This window comes from Asparagus officinalis, chromosome 10 (genome assembly GCF_001876935.1).
Source record: "Asparagus officinalis chromosome 10, Aspof.V1, whole genome shotgun sequence".
Classification (NCBI taxonomy): Eukaryota; Viridiplantae; Streptophyta; class Magnoliopsida; order Asparagales; family Asparagaceae; genus Asparagus; species Asparagus officinalis.
In genome coordinates this window covers 60,377,718-60,396,941 of record NC_033803.1, presented here as the reverse complement: position 1 = coordinate 60,396,941, position 19,224 = coordinate 60,377,718, and the positions used below count along the sequence as shown (strand labels likewise).

General features: G+C 34.1%; 1 protein-coding gene across 3 annotated transcripts in view; it reads right to left on the bottom strand.

Annotated features, from left to right (window-relative positions):
- Positions 2,750 to 19,224, bottom strand: part of LOC109825191 (RNA polymerase II transcription factor B subunit 2) — a 25,171-nt gene continuing 8,696 nt past the window's right edge. For 2 of the 3 annotated variants that reach the window (XM_020391964.1, XM_020391965.1), the window contains 13 exons: positions 17,573 to 17,641; positions 12,713 to 12,806; positions 12,454 to 12,554; positions 12,304 to 12,349; positions 12,168 to 12,227; positions 11,391 to 11,459; positions 9,721 to 9,804; positions 9,552 to 9,635; positions 8,400 to 8,485; positions 3,898 to 3,988; positions 3,498 to 3,578; positions 3,301 to 3,375; positions 2,750 to 3,205 (listed from right to left, as the gene is read on the bottom strand). In XM_020391964.1, coding sequence (XP_020247553.1) covers positions 3,071 to 3,205; positions 3,301 to 3,375; positions 3,498 to 3,578; positions 3,898 to 3,988; positions 8,400 to 8,485; positions 9,552 to 9,635; positions 9,721 to 9,804; positions 11,391 to 11,459; positions 12,168 to 12,227; positions 12,304 to 12,349; positions 12,454 to 12,554; positions 12,713 to 12,806; positions 17,573 to 17,641 — 1,075 coding nt within the window. In that variant the 3' untranslated portion in view covers positions 2,750 to 3,070. The remainder of the gene's footprint in view (positions 3,206 to 3,300; positions 3,376 to 3,497; positions 3,579 to 3,897; positions 3,989 to 8,399; positions 8,486 to 9,551; positions 9,636 to 9,720; positions 9,805 to 11,390; positions 11,460 to 12,167; positions 12,228 to 12,303; positions 12,350 to 12,453; positions 12,555 to 12,712; positions 12,807 to 17,572; positions 17,642 to 19,224) is intronic. The other variant, XM_020391966.1, reaches the window with a different exon arrangement.

Sequence of the window (19,224 nt, the reverse complement as noted above, 5' to 3'; positions counted from 1 at the left end):
TTTCCTCGCTTGGCACCTGAAAATTCGCAGGAAATCTAGGGTTAGGGTTTCGCTTCTGCTCCTCTTCGGCGAGTGGATGAGCCTAGTCTTCAGATATAGTCTATCTTTTGGTGTTTAATTGCTGAGATTTTTGTAGAAAGTTGGTGATTTTGACGTGTTTTGGGGATTTATCGAGGGATTTTAGCTGGTAGTGTTCGATTTTTGAAGAAATCTAGGGTTTAAGCTGGTGAGTTTTGTAAATTTCGACAAAGATTGCTTTGAAGATTCATGTGATTGCAACCTCCATTGCAACATCATTGTTAGATGAGGCAATCCATGTATTCAATTTTAATACCTATATCTGAGTCCCTACCTTGGTCCTATTATGAGGCTTGGTTGCTTGTGAGCTTGCTTGTTTTCTATGGTTTCAGTTTCAGTTTCATATTTATTCTCAAGAAAATGTTGTATTCTTTGTCTAATGGTTGCTTGTGAGCTTGATTCAGATTGTTTCAGCACTCAGTTTATTTCAGATTCAGGTTGTTTCAGGTTCAGGTTGTTTTAGCTTTAGTGTTTTCTAATAGTTGCTTGTGAGCTTGTTACTGAGCATGTTTTTGATGGGGGCTATGATGATTGGTCATCTAATAGTTGCTTGTGAGCTTGTTACTGAGCATGTTTTTGATGGGGGCTATGATGATTGGTCACGTAAGGATTTGAGGCTATGATGATGGGTCCATCATGGGGGCTATGATGATTGGTCACGTAAGGATTTGAGGCTATGATGATGGGTCCATCTTGCTTGTTTGCGACTGCTTGCTTGCAGCCTTGGTTTGATCATGTTTGTTCCTGGAGTTCGATGAATATCATCTTCATTCATATAATATCACTACATGCCTCTTCTCTACTGATCTCAGATGATTTTATCTTTGTCGGTAGTGTCCCTGTGCATGCTGTCGGAACTAGTGTAAGCAGCCTCTCCTTTGGTTATTACAGACTATGCGTTTGTAATTGTGTGATTTCATGAATAATTATGCCTTACAGATAGGCCTCTGTCAAATTCTGACTCAACTTCCCATGATTGTGTATCTTGTGCAAGTTGTAGAGGCTACTGCCATCATGACAAAGATAGTCCTATAGTTCTCAGGCATGTTTTCAATTCTATGTATTCAATTTTAATACCTATATCTGAGCCCCTACCTTGGTTACTTGTTTGTTTTCTATGATTTGCTTGTGAGCTTGTTTCAGATTCAGTTTGTTTCAGACTCAGGATGTGCTAGGCACAAATTGTTTCAGATTCAGTTTGTTTCAATGGTTTCTTGTGAGCTTGTTACATGGTTTCTTTGTTTCAGATTCAGTTTGTGCTAAATGGATTTTCTTGTGAGCTTGTGTCAGATTCAGTTTGTTTCAGAATCAGGTTTTTTCAGATTCAGGTCATAACTTCAGATTCAGTTTGTTTTCTAATAGTTGCTTGTGAGCTTGTTTACTGAGCCTGTTTTTGATGGCGGCTATGATGATTGGTCACATATGGATTTGCGGCTATGACGATAGTGTTATGAACTTTTGTTTGTAGACTGGTTGTTGCTTGTTGTTGCTTGCTTGCAGTCTTGGCCAAAACATGTCGTTTGTGAAGATTATAGGAGCTTGTTTGTAGACTGGTTACTTGCTGGTAATATGGCTTGCTAGAAGCCTTGGTTTGTTGTGGGTTTTACATCCAATCTGAGCTGCTCTTGGGTCCAACTTGCTTGTGTGTGGACAGGTTTTGTTTAATTTTTGTGAAAGGGGCCTGAAACAAATTGAATCTGAAATAAACTGAATCTGAAGCAATCTGAAACAAGCTCACAAGCAACCATTAGAAAATGATATTTGATGGTCATATTTTGTATAAACTAAATATGAGCTTGGGTTCTTTTGCAGGTTTATATAAATATGGATGGATATGATACTTGATAGCAACCTACATTGCACGATATGTATTGGTATGGCTATTTTGTATTGTTCAATTTGGGCAATGATGATGGTCATATTATGAGAATGCAATCTACAATGTTCTGTTTTGTTTAGGTAGGGCAATCTAGGATGAGAATGCAACCTACATTGTATTTACAATGTTAGGTGAGGCAATCCATTCATGTGATTGCAACCTCCATTGCAACATCATTGTTAGATGAGACAATCCATGTATTTAATTTTAATACCTATATCTGAGCCCCTACCTTGGTCCTATTATGAGTTTTCTAATGGTTGCTTGTCTGAGCCTTTGTTGTTTGAGTTATAGCTTGTTTCTGAGCATGTTTTTTATGGCTTGTGAGTTGGTTGTTTTAGATTCAGTTTGTTTCAATGGTTACTCGTGGGCTTATTACTGAGCATTTTTATTTCAGATTGAGCACTAAGCATGTTTGATGGCTTGTGAGCATGCTTGTTTGCGACTGCTTGCTAGTGTTCTTGGGTCCAACTTGCTTGTGTCTGGACATGTTTTGTTTAATTTTTGTTAAAGGGGCCTGAAACAAATTGAATCTGCATCTTGTATGTTATACAATTGTAGGTGTTTTTTTTTGAGAGATAAGCTCACCAAAGTTCTTATATTCACCATTTATTATTTTGGTAATCCTAAAACTTGTTTGTTACAACTATGGATTTCAAATTCTAAAATTTGCAATGCTACAATTTGAGTTTGAAACAAACAAGAATTTACAAATTATAGCATTTCAAATCCCAAAATATTGATGAAACAAACATAGTTTTAGGAATCCCAACCCATAACAAAAAACCAATGGATTTCAAATCCCATGTTGAAATCCATATCCTAAAATTATAGGATTTGAAACAAACACCCCCTGAGTAGAGTATAAGTATTTCTTGGTTTCTAGCACCTGAATCGTGTCCTTTTTTCCTCTTTAGAATTGGGATGAATACAGTATTCCAGAATTATTAAACCTGAAGCTTTCGAAAAGCTTCACTAACTTTATTGCAGAAGATTGATCGAACGAATACGTTAGCAGGCTTGCGCTCATGATCACCAACAAAAATTTGGTCTGTCCTCTTAATTTCGACGAGGAAAGTTCGTTGGCACAGTGAAGAATGGCATTTATAGTTGTTATTTCTGTCGCCTGAGAAAATCCCTCATATGTTGGTGTAGATCTCCATCAACAATCAATCTCATCTTCTTTGAGTCTTCCCACAACAAGCCACCAAGTTCCCTTGCAAAGTCACAAGCTGCTTCAAATACATCCTGCATGCAATAATAAAAAGCAAATAGTGAAAAAAAGTAATTAAGGAAAAGAGAAATTTCGCAAATAAGAGAGGGAACACAGAGAAACAAACCACCTTGGATGGGAAATCTTCGTACAGATGAGATGGAATCAAGTCAACTCTGTTTCGGTCCCCTTCCCACAATCTAATCTGCAGTTTGACAATATATACCATATAACCGTGAGTTTGTTGATTATATAATTAGTCTTGGCAAAAAGCTAAATATAAGGTTCCAGGCTGTTAATCATTTTCTTGGATGATTCTTTAATTACCTGATCAGTAACATTTTCTGGAATTGCCGGTGTCTTCTCAGCAACTCGAGGATGTGCATTCTGCTGAAGGAAAGAAATAATCTGAAAGAACACAGTTATAATATATTTCAGTGAGAAGATACTTAAGAAGCAAACGTCCGCTAGTTGTAACAGAACCATTATCTATAAGATTTTATTAGATTCAGAAGATAACATAAAGAACCGAAAGCTGAAAGAACTTGACAATGAAAGTCCAAAGCTAAAGAACAAGAAAGAAGCAAGACCACACAAAATCTAGGAGGAGGTAAGATATTTCTGAACTCCTAAATCATCGGAGGGAAGAATTGTGGAATAAATTTGTTCAATACCATGTCTTCTGATGGAGGAACAAAACTTTTAAGTAGAAAATACAAACTCTTGCCTGATCGGAAGTAATTCCATTTTCGAAAGCATTGTATAAACTTTCTTTTGTTATAGATCCAACAATAAGGTTTGGAAGTTGATACTCTATCCTGCAAGCACGAAATATCAGTTGCACTTTATCCAAATATTCATCAATGTCTGCACCTGTCCCTATGCAGAAAATTATCATATCAAATCTTCTAAATTATGATCATCGAATAAATTTCATAGTATTTGATTTATTCTAAGGACGAATGGCAAAATGTTGTAAATGGTAATAACGATCAAAATCAGCCACATATAATAGCATAAATAATGACATGTATTCTCCAATACAGTTCTCAGCAGATAGTGGGCACATGTTGTTTTCTCACTGGGAAAATAATTGAAAATTACGGTTTATATAGACTTCTGCTTGGGACAACTCAACTAGAAACAGAATGTTAAAACTTGATAAGCTAAAATGGATGATATATTCATTATATAATACATCTGAAAATTCATTTGATGGTTCAGTGTACTTCCATTTTAAACTTACCTAACCTGCGACTTTCAGCATGTTATAGTTTGTACCTGAAGCACAATTTTTCCAAAAAAGAAAAGTAAAACTGCCAAAATCCATCTGAAATTAATGCTTTCTTCTGAAAACAATAGAAAACTAAGAGGACTTCCATGGATCGAATAGGTTTTTAATTTAGATGACAAAGAAAACTCCAAGCCAATTTCAATATGAAAAGAGAACAAAGAAATTCTAATGTACAAGAAAATGAGAGAGACATTGTGAGAATACAACGTCCATATTACACTGTTACAAAAGCCCCTAATAGCAACAGTTAATTAAATTAACCGATGCTAATAGGGCTATTGAAACAGTTATGTCAATAGGTGTTTTTGGTTTTATATTTCAAACTGTTCCTTCTAAAAAATCTTAATTTAACTAAATATAAAAAAATCACTAGAAAAGTGTGCGAAAGGAAAAATTTTGGGGAGCAATTTAAAATTTGGTTTATTTAGAAAAGTGAAAAGGCAAGAAATCACTAAAAATAAGATGTGATAGCAAGGATAACTTCTCCGTTACTTGAGAAGATACAGAGGCGAACTGATCTTCTCCCTCTGATCTTCTCCACGCAGATCTGGTGTGTCGTCTCTTCACCACCCTCCCTCTCTATGCCCCTCGTTGACCCATACATGTATTCATGTTTCCTTTTTCTCCCCCTTCATTTTTATGAAGAGATCCTTCTTTTTCTTCTTCATATTTTGCGAGAAAATTCTAATCTTTGGGTGTTTCTTTGGATAAAAAGCCCTAATCAAGCTCTATGTTCACTTTTCACGATTCTGAAGAAAAAGCCCTACTTTTTTATACTTATTGGAAAAACCCTACCTTTCGGTTTTTTTTGGAATCATGATCTGACATAGATAAGTTTTTATACGAATCTAAAATTCCTTAATTCTGTGACATACATTTACATGTTTAATTTGACAGTGAATTGCCTCAACTCGAGCTAAGATGAACTGGGAACTTGAAATTGTCTCTAGGTATAATTTGATGGTAAAAACTATACCAAGTACTGCAATTTGCATGCTAAAAAATGACAAATAATAGGAGAATTATTCTCTATCAAATTTGTTCTCTTGAACATTTCAAATTTGTAAGCTAGTATCTGAGAATTGGCGGAATATCTTTCATGATCTTAACATCGTTTATATGACATACTAGTGGGCCTAATCTTCGGATATTGTAACATATGGGCCAGGGAGCATATATAATAAAGATATGGGCTAGAGAGAATATATAAGTACATAATTGTATGCTCTTTGGTTGTCAAGGCTTCAGACAAGTATATAAATGTATGTGTGTGTGTGTATATTTCATTGCAAGACCTCAAACTTTGATGTTTATAAAACTGTGTGCAGGAGTTGTCATGAGCTGTTGAAGAATCTCATGAAAATGCCGACCAAGGAAGCATGTAGTTTCTCTTTTAGTAAAAAATTTGTGGTATTAGTTTCAATTGAATTACAAAAAGACATCTCTTACTAACACAATGATGGAACTGGTTCTTCTTCAACTTTTTACCCAGAATATCCTATCACATACCTTTGTGCTTATTCTGCACTTATGGATATACATAGTTTATGTGTCCATGCACTTGTTGGAGATATGATGGTCTCTATAAACTGCAATAAGTCATTAAAGTTGTTGCTGTCTAGGATTCAAAATAACTAATTACGCTTTGTAGTTGTTGGAACTTGGAAGAATTACATGCCAAACAGAAAAATGGAATAGAGATGTACAAGAAGTTGGAGAGGCTTAAAGAATCCTGACGACCTGAAAGACATAACTTGAGTGACACAAATTCAAATAATATATGCTAGGAAAAGGATTATGCTTTGCAGGTTTTTGTGCTCCGTAGAAAATATAAATAACCTTTCTTTATGTTGTGGTGCAAATTAGAATTTCTCATACTCACTAATATATATCCCACCTTTAACTTTTATTATTATGAATAATATGCGTTAACGAGATGTAATAATGGATAAAAAAACAGGTGTTGAGGGAACTTGCGACGTTGAGTAAACTTCTTTTAGACTTTGCCAAACCTTTTTGTCTTTTGTTATCAAGTTTAGAAGATCTTAAATGAACAAACAACTGCAGTTTTGAAAAGGGAGCAACACGGTTAAAATTGAAGCACTTTAAACTTTAAAGAGTGGAACAAGTTCTGCAAAAGAGATGCACTCATATGGTTAAAGGTTTGTAAAACTTTTTCATATTATATGTGAATAAATATATTTCAAGTTTTGGTAATGATACGTTAGTAGTTCTTCTCATGTCTACTACTAACACGTGCATTTACAAATATAAGAGGAAATATTAGACTTTATTGTCCCTCATATCCGTTGAATGCGGAGGAGATTCTTGAATGCGGAGGAGATTCTACAAAGGTCCAACGTGGATGAGTTAACATTCAAGATGATTGAATGCAGGTAAATAGTTTTTCTTAAATTAAATAATATGCCCATATAACATAACTCTTAATTTTAATGCTATTGGCATAACCATTTCTGCATAATTTAGTTATAATTGAATTCAGATTTAATAAATCAAATTGTGCCATCTTTGTTATAGGACGAGTGGATTATATGATGGTAGAAGATCAAGTATAATATGTGGAGGAATAATGAAGTTATAATTATTGTATTAGATCAATGAGAATCCCACTCTGATCTAGTCTGTCCTTTATGATTGTATGTAGTAATTTTATATGATATTGAATTTTGACATTTGTAATGTTATTGAATTGTTTCAGTGCTATTGAATTGTTTTCTTAAATTAAGCATTTAATACATGAAATTTTAATTTGCTTGTTATTTTGATTTTAATAGAAAGAAAATTTATGTAATTGTAATCATTGTCATTGTTTATACAATAAAGTTATTTGCTAAAAAGATCCTATAAGCAACATTTATCTTCCATATTAGCAACGGTCACTGTTTTAAAAAACCTCCGCCTAGCCGTACGCCTAGGCTTAGGCAGTACCTAGGCCGCCTAACTAGCGCCTAGTGCCTAGGCGATATTTAGGCTGCCCACCTAGATTTTACAAGCATTTAGGGGAGCATTGTCTGCTTATGTGGATTACACCCTAGGCCTTGGTTCTAATTTTATATGTTGTAGCCTATACGTCCTCCAAACTTCATTAACCTCCAAATATGAACACCTCTACTACCTCCTCCGACCTTCAGCAAAACCTCATCGACCACCATTTAAATGAAGAAAGAAATCCGCCTAGATATCAGTCCGCCATCTAAGCTTTCTATAACATTGACATTCACTATCAATTATTGTAATTAAAAATTAAAAAAGAAAACATCTTAGGCTCTAGCCTTGTTAATTATTGTTTTGGCTATTTAGTATCTAAGTATGCATGATTTATTGTGAAACTAAGATTGCTATCTTTTTTTTGAAAATTTATATGAATTGAATACATATTTTAATCAATTATTATAATTAAATAATTTAAAAATAGTCAAACGCCTAGGGGCCTAGGCGCTAGGCGCTCGCTCAAACGTCTAGTCTGCCTAGCGCCTTATGTAACATTGCCGAGCTCCCCCACCCTAACCTATACTGGGTTTCCTAGTTGCTGATGGTTGCTCAATTTACACTCAAGTACTCCTGCGCATGTACATGCCCACTTATAAATTTATAACGCACAAAATCAACAAGTTGAATGTATATTGATAATTTTAGATCTATAAATAGATATTGTGTGTAAAACAGTGATCCTTAATGCTAAAAAACCAAACCATTAATTCGCCAATGATCCTAATCCACCTCAACCTCAAGGATCCTTTGAAAATTACATGGATTGGAAGCAATATCCATGAAGAAATTATATAAGAGCGCATTTTTATCTCATATTTATGCTACTTCGGAACAACACAATTAAAAACTGAAACCCAATATAGTCAAATTGTGAAGGAAAGTACATAAATGTATTCATTGCAGTTACAGCAGATAAATTTTACCTTGAGAACAAACGCAAAATTTCACAATGCAGTTTCGATGTCGAGTAAGCATACATTCTGAAATTCGTTTCCACCACTACATATCCCTGCAGATTTTTGATATCATAATTTAACGGTGTATTTTATAGACCTCTCTTCCAGGATACTTGAAATAGATTTGTAACATCAAACAAACAAACACGACAATGACAGTCGTAGCTTGGGGAGAAGCAACAGCATCTGTATCGAAGATGAGAAGTATTACCTTAACATGTCGAGTAGGCACAAGAAAGATTAAGACATTTCTTATTGGGCTGCCACTTTTCCAAATAATAACAGATGAGAAGAATTTATGGCTGATGCTTAGTTAAGGCTTTCTTATAGTTTGCTTATTACATTAATCGTCTTCACACTATGAACATTCGCATGAATCATACAAAATATTCATTTCCATATACTGGCTTCTAAATTTTCTCTTTATAAATGTAATAAATCAACTTAAGAATGGAGTTGGTACTTAGATACAGATGATTGAGTATAGACAACTGCCTTTGTTAGTGTTTAGTGTAGCATGAACACACGAGTTTCTTTACCGATTTAGGACGAGTATGATGTTCTGATATTCACATGATTAGATGACGCAAATTAAAGGGTAAATATCAGAAAACCCCCTTAACTTTGGACGATTATCGAAAAGCCCCCCCTCAGCTTTCAAAATATCAGAAAAAATCCCCCGTAAGTATAGGGATTATCAGAAAATCCCCTTTTTAACTTTGAGATTTTATCAGAAAACCTCCCTTTTGCTTTGGGATTTTATCAGAAAACCCCCATTATTTTGGGGGTTTCTGATAAAACTCTCAAAGTTAAAGATTTTTTTTATAATCCTTAAACTTCAGGGGGATTTTCTGATATTTTGAAAGTTAAGGGGGTTTTCTGATAATCGTCCAAAGTTAAGGGGGATTTATGACACTTAGCCTAAATTAAATGCACTTAATAAGTTTCAGTAAGACGAGATTGAGGGCAAAGATGTTAATAATCCTTAAAACTTGTCTTTCAAATATTCATAATGATTTGATACCGCTGAAGATAATTTCACGTCAGTACCTAATCATATATTTGGGTATATCTCTTAAATGACATGCTTGAGGCCTATCAGAAATGCAAAATGCAAACCTGCTTGCGTGCTGATGTATCAGACAAGCTAACTGACAGATTGGTAGCTAACTTAGTAGGTATAAACCAGCTTTCTTTTCTTCCCTGTAAAATTGGAAAGGCTTAAACGTCTGAGTATTGATTCGCTGAATATCAAAATGAGGAAAGTACAAAATAGGACAATGTCAACCTGTTGAAGTTTGACTAGTCCCAGGCTTGCAAGATCTTTTATAGCATTTCTTTGCACATCAGTCAACGTACTCAAGTTATATGCCTAAAACAAGTTCCAAAGCATCAGCAACCAGCTTAAAGAAACAACAGCACTAGAAAACAGATATGTCCTATATCAAAAGAAATAAAAAAAATAAAGTGTATATGTAAGGTTTCTCTTCCGAATTATCTGGTTTATCTTCTGAATTATCCGTCATACCACCAATGAAAATATCTAAAAGACATGAATATCTAGCCCATGTCAGTCCTCAGCTTTGATTATTAGTCGGGTCTTAAAGATGGTTAGAATAGGGCCAGTCTGGTAAAAAACCAAGAACATACACTAGTCATTAGCTCAGTTCATAGTCTACTGTCTAGGTTATTGGCCCATTAACACATCAATTATCAACATGTAGGTGAATGTATATGAAGGATTTACTCAGAAAGACAAATTAAGGTTCCCTAATATTTGAACTGCCTGGAAAGACATAAGAGATCACTCGTAGATAAGGTCACAAGCAATAGGATCAACATTGTACCTAACATAATAAATGAATAAATAATCTAGTCAGCTTGGCTCCGTTGCTCAGGATGGATATAGAACAAGCATGGGCATTGCTGTACCGGGTTCTGACTGATAATGGGCCTAAGTGGATACCAATTAGGTTTGGCAAAACAGTATCTATATTAGCTTTTAAATACATATTAACCTCAAAAATATTAAGTATACATGCATGAGTATTGCACTTTCACCCAAATTCACTGTGTGTATATGTTAGCTTCTATTGCTCTAACAGAAAAATGAAATAGCCAGAGAGACTCATTTTTTTTTTTTTTTTGACTTTAAACTCCCCAGTAAACTAAAAGAATGGCCAAGAATGCATTTTGTCGTAAACCATACACATGATGCTGAGTTACATTCAATAAGACCCTAAATTTTTCTACTTAACTATATAAACCCAAGAAATGAGTAAGTCTTCAACAGAATATTGCCAAAATATGTTGGATAATAGTAACCTTAAATCTTATTTTAGTGGAACAAAAATACATTTATTTTTTAGCAGATGCAACAAAAACGAAAGAGGCTTTTCATTCTACGATGGATGGACTTTTGAACTTAAAGAAGTGTCAATTGAGAAGTTGCAGTGCTGTGGAAGTTGTTCTCCTTATCTAATTTGACATTGATGACTACGGACACTAATTGGCCAACAGTAAGAAAGCATAGTAAGAGGAAATGAGAGCTGACTTAACACTTTTCATCAAAAGGTATTGTCTGTTTAATCGTCTCTCTGTGTTCTTTTTTAGTTAAACCAAGATCAACGCTACTAAGGAATGCACTCTATCAGAGAACATATGAGTCTAGACAAAGATCAAACTCATAAGGATCTCCTAATATATATAATGAACAAAAAGGTAACTCTAACACATACTTGATGGATAAACAATTCAAATTAAAATCTTGCAGTTTCCAAGTAGATGCATTTGGTTGAGAGAGGAATGCCAAAAAAATACTCTACATGAATGAACTGCAACATAAATGGAGAAAATAGATTCTGAATAATAAAAATAGCCTACAATTATCATTGAGACATAAATATACTGTAAATAACTTGAAACAGTTTTATAACGAAAAGCAAATACAACCAATACCTTGCCCATGGTATGAAAACTAAGCTCAAGCAGAAATGATATTAGTTCTGTTGGGTCCACACCACGATCCTTCAACCAATAAGAAAAGTCAAAGCATTAGAATATCCAAAAAGGTAAATCACATGGGACACAAACTTAGAAAGAATGGACATAAACATACAAGCATGCATATGTCCACGCACGCACGCTCTCAGAGACATACACACATACATATATACATGCATAATTATACATGTATGCACATATAGGTACATACAACCAACATTTATGCGCACATGCTAAGTATTAAATAGATAGATAGGGCTTAAACTTCTGCCTTTTCCCATCAAATCTGGAGTCAGATACTAACTCCAAAAAGATTTAATAAAATTTTATAACCAGCTGCAAATCTGATAGCAACCCTCCAAGTTTCTAGCAAGAAAAACAAAGCACTTTGATATAAGTTATAGAAGACTCTAGTCTAGTCAAAAGGTAGGAAATTCTACATTATCAGTTACGCCGATAATACTCGTGAAATCAAATAGTGATCCTTCACAATTTTACTTGATAAATAAAGAGTGTAGAAGCGGAACATGACAGGTTTTCTATTCAGGATTACAATCAAGAGGCACTAATAAGACGAAGAAACGCCTTTCACATATCCTATATATATAAAAGCACAAATAAAGTACATTAAATATTTAGAGGTATTAAGTACTTGCTCATAATGAGCACCAGTAATGATGAGAAATATGCTGGTGCAACTGGAAGTTACGGAAGGAGTGCTAGAATTCATACCTCTGAAGATGAGATATATTCCCTTACTATGTACCATAATTGGGCATTTGTATCCATCAGCTGTTTAAAGAAACAATCATAAGGTACTATGACTGCGAATAACGAATTTATCAATGAAGGTTTAATGGAAACAAACCAGGAACTGAAAGCCATTCTCAGTTAACCTCACAGCTTCATTTTCCCTGCATGGCATCAGAACTGTAAATATTTCATGCATGTCTACTTGTTAGATATCTATATGCTGTGAATCCACCAACTTAAATAAGGAAATTTCAAAGCAGAAAACCTTGAACTCAAAAGACCTCGCTGAAAAACTCGCATCATAGAGGAGCTGAAATTCGTTACCCTCTCCACTTGAGCTGAGCTTATGAGTTGCAACAAGAAACACTGTTTACCACAAGGTGAAAGAATATTATTATCTTCAAGAATATAAAAATATGAAGCAAATGGCCCAAACCATATGACTTGGAACAGAGAATAAGGTGCAATACCATTGAATATACTTAAAAGTCGTAATATAGAAAATATAAGGACAGAGAGAGAACCTCCCATTGCTCAAGAGCATAGGCCTCTAGATCCTCTAAGCTTGGCAATCTCCCTGTGATATTGGAGGACATTGGCTCTCTAGATAGAGTTCCACTGCAATAAGATAAAAGAATTTGAACTAAAAGATTCACTTGATATGAATGTTGTAATGTTCAAATAGGGTGCTCATTCGGAGACTGATATAATAAATTTAATAAAATGATTCTTTTGGGTCCTCTTATTGTATTTAAAATTTAAACTATCATTGAAAATTAGTAGTGTCCTTTCAAGTGCTTAAATATTTTTGGCTAATAAAAGAATCATGATTTGTTTAACAGATATGGTTTAGAAATCAAGTGATTGTTGTAGAATTCTAAACATGACTTTTAACATTATTTGCTTAGCGATACTATGTATACAAATAGTATGTATAAAATTTTCTTTGTTTAACAGATATGATTTAGAGGAAACCAGGGCTTGTTTCTTCAAGAATTTGGGTGATAACTACACGCTGACATGGCAGGCTCAAGTCAAGTGGTCAAGCACCAATACTTGGATCGAGCCAACCAAAGGATGCAACCCTACTTCTCAGCTATGTAGATTTGATATGAGCTCCAAAAACCAAACACTATAGGCGGAGAATGGAAAAGCAATTAGAGCATTATGAGTTGATCAAATGGCTCAATTTAAACAGATTGAGCCAACCCAAATGTGCAATCATGTGTTATCAGCTCTCTGAATGCAGTGGTGGATGCAAATTTGTTTTTTTTTTGGGTGGGTGGGAGGGACTCTACTGCAAGTATCGCACAGATCATCATAAATTGACAATGATCAAGGAGGTGTTATAGGTCTTGTTGATTGGGTGTTGATAGTGGCTGACTGTCTACATGAGGTGTCGTCCTGTAACCTCATGGTTGATGACCAAGGTTTCTTTTAGGCATGGCATGGCATGGAACATGGTTTATACAAGCATAGAGTTTGCATTAACAGTTGATCATGTTGTTTGGACAAAGGAGTAGCATGGTTTAGTGATCATGTAGTTCAATGCAAGAGAAACAACCATAAGACTTGTTGACCGGGAAAAGATTTTGACTGAATTTGAAACTAAAAAAAGCCACTGGAAAACGAATCGGATAATCATCCGGAGATGAATGAACAATGCTGGTGAACAGGGACCCGTGAATAGGGTTGGCGAACGGTCTCTCGCTCATCTCTCTCTCTCTCTCTCTCTGCCAACGGTAGCTTGCTCTCTCTCTCGGCTAAAACGGTAAGCTCTCTCTCTCTCTCTCTCTCTCTCTCTCTCTCTCCTTTTTTTGAATGAAATAAATCTATGATAAAAATAATAGATAAATTAGGATAGCACAACATCTAGCTTATGGATAAATAGCTTCACTCCTTGAGGAATCACTCTAAAATTCTCAGATAACCATAATTTTATTCATCAGTCAATGTCATTTCCTCTTGTTTGGATACAACCTATTTATAGAATAAACTTAACAATGAAGATAACACCAAATCACCTAAATCATATCCAATAAAAGTAAAAATATTATCCTAACCACATATCTAATAGAAAGATCTAAAAAGATAAATTCTCAAACTGAAAATCCCTATCAAATAAAATAAAATCTCCCAAATAAAATCCAAACTAAATTACCAAATAAAATCAACTCAATCTTAGCTTGTCCAAAAAATTCAACCTAAAATTTTATGAATGGAGAGTATAAAAATTCCTTTAGTGGGTAGTATTGTTGTATGCACTACAATATCTTTAAAGTTTTTTGCATAATTCAATAACGTGTAGGTCGTGGAGGATTTGGAATGACAAACTATATTATCGAATTACTACAGATTGGAAGTATCTCGAACTGCACTTCAATTTTGGACTCGGGCTTTAGGGTTTATTCACGCTCGGCCTCTGAGTCAATCTTGCGTTAGTCTTTATTCAGCCTCGAGTTCAAGTTCGTGCTTTGAATCTTCTCATTTTCTTCTTGTGCTGGATATTGTTCAGATTCAAGCACTGTATTGGCTTCAAATCTAGTTCAGGTTCCGCTTCTGATTTTGGTGTCCGGTCCATTTTTGACTATGGATTTGACTTAGGTTCATATTGTAGAGTTACATCCGACCGGGTCTGGGACACTTTTATCTTGGGCTTTGAAGAAAAATAATAATGTTTTCTTGTTCAAGTTGGATAACTAGAATCTCTTTTCAAGCAGAAAATTCATCGGTGCCCACGAATATATCTATGACTGATGATTGGAATTGCTATGAAACCACCAATCCCGAGCTTTTCGTTTTAACCTACACTTTACTTCCATATACATCTCCCAATATGACAAATCATAAATAGTAAATAAGTCTTCTGAATCTTGCATCCAAAGCTCAAAATCATATCTTTCTTCATATCTATCAAATCCATAAAAATAAGACATTGCTGAATTTCAAAGGATTAAATTCAAGTTGTTGAGATAGAGGAAGTGGATATTTACCTATGATTATCGTGGATTGCAGAACTTGCTCTGATACCAATTGATGGGGAATGGATTCTGATTGAATTTTAAATTGAAAAACGTCATTGGAAAAAGGATCGGATAATCATCGGAGGATGGATGAACAATGGCGGTGAGTAGTAACAGGTGAATAGTCTCAGAAAACAGTAACTTTCTCTTCTCTTTTTAAATCAAAGAAATCTAAGATAAAGAAACAAATAAAATAGGATAGACTCGTTTCATAATTGCTTTACACCTTGAGGAATCACTCAAAAATTCTCACAAAACCATAATTTTATTCATCAATCAAGATCCTTCCTCATGAAGGATACAACTTATTTATAGAATAAACTTAACAAACATCAAATCATCTAAATCTAATCTAATAAAACTGAAATTATTATCCTCACCAAATATCTAAAATAAACATCTAAAAAGATAAACTCTCAAACTGCATATGCCCATCAACTAAAATAAAACCCAACTAAATTACCAAATAAAATCAACTGAATCATAACTTGTCTTGCATCACTTGGGCAAACCTAGCATTCATTATGTAAGAAAGGGATTTCCAGTCCTATGAATTTTTCCCTTTTCATATCATAGATATACAGCTCTTAATTTGGTTCTTCTAGAATCATGTATTTCAATCACATGTCATGTGACCATAATTTTTTCCCCTCCACTCTGAACCGAAAAAAGGATAAGAACAGGAGATAAAGAAAAAAGCACCAAGCCATACAAGAACGGCTTGAAGTAAATATGGTCATGATGTAAATACACCTTGCATAGTGGGATTAAATCCCACTAAAGTTTGCACTACATAATAACAATTGAAATCAAAATAAAAGATGTCATAGCTATTGGTAGACCAGGATCCTCTTAAAGGGTTGTGGAAGACATAAATAGAGGATATTAGGACATTGGCTTATCAGATAAAACATGCATGGTGCTAGATATTATGTCATCCTAATTCCACAAAACATGCATGATGTTTTGAAGTCAGTATTTAGCACAAGGATTCACATTTAAAATTGGTACAGCTTTCTTAGTCGCCTACGACCCTAGATCAACATGCTCAGTATTTGAACACACTTGAGATTTTAAAGCTCTACAGCATCTAAGAACATCCAACATAAAAATCATCAGAAATCCAGATATGCTCAGTCCATATTCTGATGGCAAGTAATTTTTTTCCTTCCTAATACCACATTATTTCAGCACCATTCTAATCAAAATTGGGTAGCTTTAAGAAAGGATTCCAGACAATAACTCTGTGTAAAGGAAAATGCTACCAGTACTAATTAGTGTCCACTTCTTATTCCAATCTCAATATTGCTCCAATCAAGGACTGTAATGCCACATCTCTTCTTGTTTGTAAAGAGAGAAATGTGCGTGTAGTGATAAATGAAGTTCATTACATTTTTAACCACAGGAAATCAAGGATTAAAAAAGTTGATTTTGCACCAAAATAGAGTGACCAAAATAAAAAAGTTAAAGATTGATCTGCACCATGGGATTAAAAAAATATTTGAAATGAAGGAAAAAATCATGTCTCCATTGACATGAAAATTGAATGTGACTGCAATATGCAACAACTTCTGCAACTATATAATTCAGTTATGCATCCAGAATGCACCCGTCTGTCAGGCTCAACATGCGTCCATTAGTTCTTTCATCTAATCTAATAAGAACAATTACTCAACAACCAAGTTTGTACAAGTCCAACAATTTACTGCCAGTCACAAATTCTTCTTAACAACTCATTTCTACTATGTACTGACTCTTGCTACATGAGTAACACATGTAGTGACAATGCTCTTACTCTATAAACAACAGAAGGTAGAAAGAAGAGTAAATTGTTTTTTATCCCAAAAGAAAAGAAAAGGAAAGAAACAAGAAGGTAGCTGCCAATAAATCGAGAAGACAACAAATTTATGAAAATCCGTCGTAGTTTCTTCCAACGAAAAGAAGCACATATTTTCGTATGACCTTAAAATAAGAAAAGAAAAGATATACAGACCGCAAAGAATTCTTTTAGGGATATTTTCTTGTTCGCTAATGCTTGTGACATTCAAAAAATCAAAAAGAAAAAAAAAACAGCTATGTATATTATGCTGCAATTGTACTGAGTCAATATCCTCTCTCCAGCAACACTATTTACTACTAAGGAAACTCGAGATCAAAAAGTTGTTAAATTTTTACACCAGAGAGAGATTGCAAAGTATTCCTTCATAAGCAAACTTACTAAGCAGGTCAATGATTCAATCTTACAAGTACCTTATGTACCGCAATTATATTTGTTCATTTCAGAATTTAAAACTACCCTTAATATGGAATTAATTTTAACAAACTAAAATGGAGGAAGGGAGAGTGAATAATAGAACTTACCCATGGACCAAGTATTTCTGCATATTGCTCTGAAATTTTGGGTTCATCTTGTAACTGTTCTCTTTTTTCCTGTTCATATGACAATGATATACTTAGTACAAAATGACTTTGGACACATCTATCTTAATTAATACTTAGAAAGTGAAAGTACATGACTATCTTCAGTCAAAAATAACCATACAACAGATTATAGTTCAAACAAAAAATGGAAGAAAAGTTTACGCATGAGATGAGAAGACAAACTTAAATTTAGGAGAAAGAACCCCAAGAAATAATATGCATTTAGTTACAACATACGAGTATACTACACGTTGCAGGAATCTACTGATCATGTTTTAGGGTATCACATAAATAATTACATAAAGATGATATCATATAATGCCACAAGTTGCATAAATCTGGCTTATGAGGTCATTGGTCATCTATCAGAATCACATTTTCCTTGGCACTACAATACTTACATAGAGAGAGGGTGAAAGAAGCAGAAGATTTCACAGTTAACAATTACATGAGTATGACACACGTATTGAAGTCAAAATTCAAGGTGGATTCTTGAAATTGTTTTTCAGCAATGTGTTTAAGCAAAATGCCAAAATACTTGACGTATAAATAATTAACAGTTCATCTTTCATGGAAGCATCCTTGAAACAAACATTTTAACATCCACAAGAATCCACAAAAAAATTATAAGTATTGGAGTTTCAGGTTTTTCTTTACATAGATCTAGTAATATCAATAAACTACAAGTAGATAAAAACCACAGGTTCTCATACATTGAGCATGATGTATAAATTGCATAATGCTTCTAAGGTCTTTTGATTCATTTCAAATATTTAGCATTGTTCTCTCTGTGAACGCAGATCAAGTAAATTTTTTGATTCATTTCAAATATTTAGCATTGTTTTGTCTGTGAATGCAAACAAAACATCAGAAACATAATTTTTATTTAGAAAAGATTGAAAAAAGCATAGCTGAACAAAAAACGAAAATATAATTTACTAACCACGACAATGAGTTATGAAGCATCACTAATGTGCAAATGTGATGACACACATTACAATCACACCACATAATGAGATGTGAGATATTATTCAAGTAAAAATATTTGAGGCCTTTAGACTTAAGCCCTCTTTGGTATTCTCCCGACCAAATTGGATTTAGGGCAAAATTTTCTCGATTCTATCATATGATTCATTCTTTTTGAATGCATTGATATATCAATGACCAGAGGACGCAAGTTGCAATAAATTTTATTAAAAGCTAGAGGTTTATAAGTGATAAAGAACATTCAAAGGGTTGTGAAATTTTTCAAGAGAAGTTAAAGTTTTATTCCTCTGTGTGCATGTAGCAAGAAGCGCGATAATATTTTTCCTCTTATATACTTTCTCACCTACCAAATAAACACGAAAATCCAAAATATACAGAGATGAAAAAAATTCTAAACAACCTCAAACTTTTATTTCATTACTTGATAATCTAGAAACTAAGAGCAGAGCTCCATTTGCAACAAGCAAACTACTTTCTTTAGCGTAAGATAAACATTTCATAAAGCAAACATAAATTTAGCACCAATTTCATGCTCTAGTAGATTTATTTCTTCAAATCTATCAACATTCAATCTTTGTCCCCACTCGTAGGTAGAGTTTGCCATA